Below are 6,431 nucleotides of genomic sequence, written 5' to 3' on the forward strand. Positions count from 1 at the left end.
CCCCTTTATCATCTTTCACGCTCGCCCCCTCCTCCTCACCTCAGTGTACTTACACCTAAATGTGTTAAACAATTAGTAGAAAATCGCAGCTTTGGTGGCAGACAACCCCATTCCCAGGTGAGTAAAAGTTCCATTACATCAGATCGTCCTAAAGTAAATGAAAGTAAATAACACCAAATATTTGACTGAACATTCAGTTGTTTGTTTGGTGGTGGGGTCTCTATTCTACGAAAGTCCAAAAATCGTCTTCTACAGACTCAACCCTGCTGGTAGTATCATGGTCTGTTGCAGAAGCAGCCATGCAAGCACAAGCCATTACAGTACCTCCACCATGCTTAACAGAACAGATGAGCTTGTGTGTATGTTTTCTTTCTTTCTCCAGACAGGGTCTTTCCATCCCTTTGGTTAAGGGTATCTTATTCCGACCTGACCGTGTTACTGCTGAACAGTGGTTTGTCATGAGAATAACACCTAACTGAAATACAGAGGCCATAAAACATGATGCATAGTTAGGTGAAGATTTATTTTATGCCTTTGTAATACTGATATTGATGGTCTGTGCTCAAATTCTCCAGCCTGTATCGATGTCATGTCGTACAAATAGGATGATTTTCTCAATGGCAAAACTGTGTACGGTTTTGTCTCTGTATGGGAAGTCCTAGACATGCCACAACCTAAAAAGTCAGCACTTAGACAACTAGCCATACAATGGCTTATTAATATCAGCTAATGTTATCTGCCAAGTGATGCATCAACTGGGCTCAGGAATCTTCTTTTTTCCTGTTGGAAAACCAGCCCAGGTGGCTCCTCATGAAGCTGATCGAGAAAATATTAGTAAGTGTACAAAGTGTACAAAGCTGCACTGAGGCAAAGAAAGGCTAATCTGAAGTACCTGTAATTGACAAAAGCTTTGATCTGTTTAACACATTTTGAGCGCTAAATAATAGTAATGAATAATCCATTCAGCTTTGATGTTTTAACTGTTTTTCTAAAATGTATAAAATAGCATAATTAAGGAATGATTCTCCAGGAGTTCTTCTATTAGTTGCACTGACCACACTTTTTTCATGTATTCATTTAATTTAAAAGTCCCGCTCTTGACGTAAACGCCCCTAAATGCCTTAGCATTCGCAACCCCCGTCCTCCTCTCCTATCTTCCAGCCCATCTGCTATCGCTCTCATACCGAAACTGGATGAACAGAAAAAACAGCCTGACTAGGCCAAGCTTGTTAAGTAGGTTTACTAGCTTAGCACGATCAACCTGACCAAGCTAGACCACCAGTATGACCAAGCTTGACCATGCTTGTCAACCAGCAAGACCAACTTAACCAGAATGAGAAGCTGGTTGACCAAACATGACCAACATGACCAGAATGAGAAGCTGGTTTACCAGCATGATCACCAAGACCAAACTGGTTGACCAGCATGACCACCAAGACCAAGTTGGTTGACCAGCATGACCAAAATAACGAGAAGGAGAACCTGGTCGACCAGCATGACCAAATTAACCAGAAGGAGAACCTGGTCAACCAGCATGACCAACTTGACCAAGCTGGTTGACCAGCACGACCACCAAGACTAAGCAGGTCAACCAGCATGATGAACAAGACCAAGCTGGTCAACCAACATGACCAACTTGACCAGAATGAGGAGCTGGTCGACCAGCATGACCAACTTGATTAAGCTGGTCAACCAACATGACCAACTTGAGCAGAAATGAGAAGCTGGTTGACCAGCATGACCACCAAGACCAAGCTGGTCAACCAACATGACCAACTTGACCAGAATGAGAAGCTGGTTTACCAGCATGATCACCAAGACCAAACTGGTTGACCAGCATGACCACCAAGACCAAGCTGGTTGACCAGCACGACTGCCAAGACTAAGCAGGTCAACCAGCATGATGAACAAGACCAAGCTGGTCAACCAACATGACCAACTTGACCAGAATGAGAAGCTGGTTGACCAGCACGACCACCAAGACCAAGTTGGTCAACCAGCATGATGAACAAGACCAAGCTGGTCAACCAACATGACCAACTTGACCAGAATGAGGAGCTGGTCGACCAGCATGACCAACTTGATTAAGCTGGTCAACCAACATGACCAACTTGACCAGAATAAAAAGCTGGTTGACCAGCATGACCACCAAGACCAAGTTGGTTTACCAGCAAGATCATCTGGCTGACCAGCTTTTCAACCACCTTGACCAACAATGACCAGCAAATCCGAGCTGATATTGAGCTGGATTTTCCAGCAGGCAACGTTTCATTTTAACGGCTCTTTCTTCTCTACAGCTGCCTTTTGAGAGATACGAGGTTTTGGCAGTCTGTATTTTGTTGTAGTGTCTGTTCACTGTGGATTATCTGCTGTTTGACACATTGCCAGTACAGATTTCATTATAACTGCATGTGTATTAACAACACACTGCAAACAAACCATTAAGACATTAAGACCAAGAGACAGCCAGTCCTGAGGGACACTCGGCCAGTCACATACCAACCACATACCACAGTACCATCTATCTCTCCATCCTCTCATCCTCCACTCCTTTTATGGAAGCAGACCTTCACGCTTCTGAAGAACAAATCAGCTGAAGCACCAAACCCTCATGAGGCCATTACTCCCATGCCAGAAGATCACATCAGGCCCGATCAAGGACAAGGGGGTTCACAGACTCTGAACGGCTAATAAAAAAAACAACCGGAATAAGGCAGTCAAGGCATTGCTGCTGACCAGAGTCAGAGTTTTTCCATTCGGGATCCTCAGGGTGATGATCGCTGTCTGCTGCTTAGCGTCCAGGCTGATGCGTCTCTCTGCTACAACGACACTTCGGCAGCCAGACGCAGCGGGACAGAACGAGGCGTTCATCTGACCTGGACAAGGACAAGACACGACACAAGAAGAGTAGAATAAAAAAATCTGTGGGAATTCTTGGAAAGATCATAGGATTGACAGTATTGTTCATATTAGTACCCAAGTAATCGACCAAAGAATGCCTGTTAGGTCTGTTTCGTGCTGCATACCTCTAAAAATGAAGGTGCTTCAAAGGGTTCCTTGAGCGATGCCATAGAAGAATCGCTTTTGGTGGTAGCTATGGTATACCAGGTGGTTTAGCTGACACTCTTATCCAGAGTGAATTACTATGATACTCGTAGTACAGACAGACCCAAAGACTCTTACTGGTGTAGTGCAGCATAGTCACCCAGACCGGGAATCGTATCCCAGTGTCACATAGTGTGGTAGCTCACTGGCAGGTATTGGTGGTATCCATTGCGCCACACAAACCACCGCTATTATTTTGCTATGTGGCTGCTATGGTTTCCCAGGTGGTTGTTATGGTGTTGCTTGTGGGTTGTTAAGGTGCTGCTAGGTGGCTTTACTGGTATTCCAGGTGGATTGCTAGCTGGTTGCGACAATAGCACAAGCAGTTGTTATAGTGTTGCTAAGTGGTTGCTATAGTAGCCTCGGTGGTTGTATGTGTGTGCCCACCTGTCCAGGTGTTTCCCATGTTGAGCAGGACTTCTACAGGGAAGGCAGGGTGCTCAGGCTGACAGTACTGCACTATAAACACATAGCGGCCTTCCTGAGGCACCTGCGCGCTCAGCTGTACCTCAGTCTGGCAAAATAGAGACACACACACACACACACACACACACACACACACACACACACATATATATACATTCAACAGCCTCTACAGTCAAGCCCCGATCACACACCCTGAAGTTATATGAAGGGTTCCAGCCTGCATTGCTTTCTGCATGAGCTTCAATACAGGGTGGCAAATCAGAGCAGAGGTCATTTGCATATCAGTTTTAAAGACAGAGTAACAAAAACTGTACATTTCTAAAGGTCTAAAGGCTGGTACTTCAATCCAATTTAATCTAATAATGATAATATGGTCACTAGGTGTCCAGGACTAAACTGAGGTACCACTTGTGTCCCTTACTGTGTTCACGTCAGCCAATGCTGACAGGTACCGGAAACATCTGAACATGAGGGCCGTCATTGCAGAGTGCTGACAGCTAAAGTGTACCTGTGGATATTTGAGCAGAAGTCCATGACACCGCCCTGTAGACTGAGGAGTAAATCTGACCGGCCGGGCCACGGATGAGGCGTCCAGAACAACGGCCGCAGAGGGAGTGTGGAACTGACTCTGAACACAGTGCTTACTGAAATGGGGAACAAGAGAAAAACATCATGCCAGTCTTGAAAGAAGTTCACTAGCTGTGTGTCACCCAGCATTAGTCTTAAATACTTCTTCTTATAAAGTTCTTATAAAGTGATATAATGGCTTTAAATGAGATACATAGGCTACATATCTGACTGCTTAATTGTACATGCTCCTGAATGTGACCACAGACAGGTCAATACTGCCATTCTTTAGGTCTGTGGAGTTCAATATATAAGGTATGGAGAGGCTTCCATCAGTTTAATGCCGTTAATCACAACAATATTCTGTGATTAATTATTGATAAATCACAATTAAAAGAAATGCTAGCTAGCACGTCCTTGAGATAAAACATAAATGTGCCTAATAAACTGTCTAGAGGATTTTCTTATAATATCTGAGTGTAGTTTAGAGAACTTCAGCCTCGAACACAATGAAGCTCGGATACAGAAGCTTTACTAGAGAAAATGCTTCAGCAACTTTCTAAGAGATAAATGGACAATCAGTCATTGGGCTGGATTAAGCTAAGAGCTAAGAGAGGAGCAGCTGTGTGTATGTGTGTGTGTTTGTATGAGAATGAGAGTTTTAATCCATATTTTAGCATAAATAAAATGTAATCTATTCTCTGAGCTCAACAGTAGCGATGCTTGTGTGTGTTTACATCGCTAAATATAAGCGCTGATACGTCACAAGGCTCTGTAAATAGAGAGAGACCTACTAGAGAGGAAGTTTGGTGAGATGATTCATTTGTGATTCAACTATGGCTAACTATTAGATTAATTGTGTGCATTTTACTATATTTATTTTTTTTATATTTAATTTAATACATATTTTAACATTAATTAACATTTTCAACTAAAATTGTGCTTCATTCTATTCTGAGGCAAAGTAACAGGGTTGTAAATCGCGTGTTGTACATTCTTTACCCCAACCAAAGTCACATACTTATTGATCAAAATACAACCTTAAATACTAAATAATACTTTTTTTGGCATCATTAATTTACTTGGTAAAATTAATAATTTGCTATCATTATTAAAAGGTTAACATTAAAGTTAAAGTTTGCAGATTACACCTTCAACAAAACCAAAACCGCTAAAATGGGCCAAAACCCAAAACTCAAAACTGTTGTGTAACAGTCTTGACCCTTTACATGAATTGTAAGCTCCGCCCACTAGAGAAAGCCCTAACCAAAGCTTGCGAAACAGTAAATTGAGACGGCGACTTCAGGGGAATATAGTGTTGTTGATACAAGAGAGCAGCTCATCACCTCTAATAACGGGAATATGGTTTGATACGGGAACCAGGCCTTGTGTATAATATGGACCCAAAATAAGCTGAGCTTACTGTTTTTATTTCACAAGTCCTCCATAAAACGAAGATTTTGCTTCATTTCATTCTGAGGCAAAGTAACAGGGTTGTAAATTGCGTGTTGTGTATTTTTCACCCCTACCAAAGTCCCATATTTCCTATTTATTGATCAAAATACAACCTAATGCATTTTTGTGCACCTTTTATATCTCCATTGGGACAAATGAGACTACAGTCTTACTGTAGTGTTATTCTGCACAGAGCCGAATAATCTTCCCTTTGAACTCTGAACAAACTGCAAATCCCTCACTGCTTTTCCAGTAGTCACATGACCTTCCATTGCCTCTCCCATGTCTTTCACTTTACTTATGAACACTTGGTGTTCAGTGTTACATTCAAAGCAGCTTATGTCTTCCCGGTCTGGCAGACTTTATGGCTTAAATTTACCCTATAAAAATATATAATAAAGATAAAGGCTGGCCTAATTTCTTATCTTATGAAGCTTATATGCTGAAAACATTGCCCACCCTATCATTACTCCCTTATCCAACAAGAGAAAATACGTTTCTTAAGTATCTTAGTGACATACACTATATGGACAAAAGTATTTGGACACCTGCTCATTCACTCTCTCTTCTGAAATCAAGGGTATTAAAACAATAATCTGCTTTTGTTGGAGTAACTGTCTGTAATGTCCAGGGAAGAAGGCTTTCTACTAGATTTTAGAGTACCATTGCTTTGAGGATTTTATTGCATTCAGCAACAAGAGCGAGGTAAGTGAGGTCAGGATGTTGGATGATCACCACCCCACCTCATCATCCCCAACTCATCCCAAAAGTGTTGGATGGAGCATCATCCTCCATCATTCCAGAGAACACTGTTCTTCCACTGCTCCACAGCTCAATGCTGGGGGTCTTTATACCCCTCTACCCCACGCCTGGTATTA

General features: G+C 42.3%; 1 protein-coding gene across 5 annotated transcripts in view; it reads right to left on the reverse strand.

Annotated features, from left to right (window-relative positions):
* The window catches only part of LOC140561969 (laminin subunit alpha-3), a 142,767-nt gene that overhangs the window by 49,421 nt on the left and 86,915 nt on the right, over positions 1 to 6,431 (reverse strand). For all 5 annotated transcript variants that reach the window (XM_072687276.1, XM_072687275.1, XM_072687274.1 and 2 more), the window contains exons 37-39: positions 4,040 to 4,175; positions 3,493 to 3,619; positions 2,737 to 2,876 (exon numbers count right to left, since the gene is read on the reverse strand). In XM_072687276.1, coding sequence (XP_072543377.1) covers positions 2,737 to 2,876; positions 3,493 to 3,619; positions 4,040 to 4,175 — 403 coding nt within the window. The remainder of the gene's footprint in view (positions 1 to 2,736; positions 2,877 to 3,492; positions 3,620 to 4,039; positions 4,176 to 6,431) is intronic.

This window comes from Salminus brasiliensis, chromosome 9, assembly GCF_030463535.1.
Source record: "Salminus brasiliensis chromosome 9, fSalBra1.hap2, whole genome shotgun sequence".
NCBI lineage: Eukaryota > Metazoa > Chordata > Actinopteri > Characiformes > Bryconidae > Salminus > Salminus brasiliensis.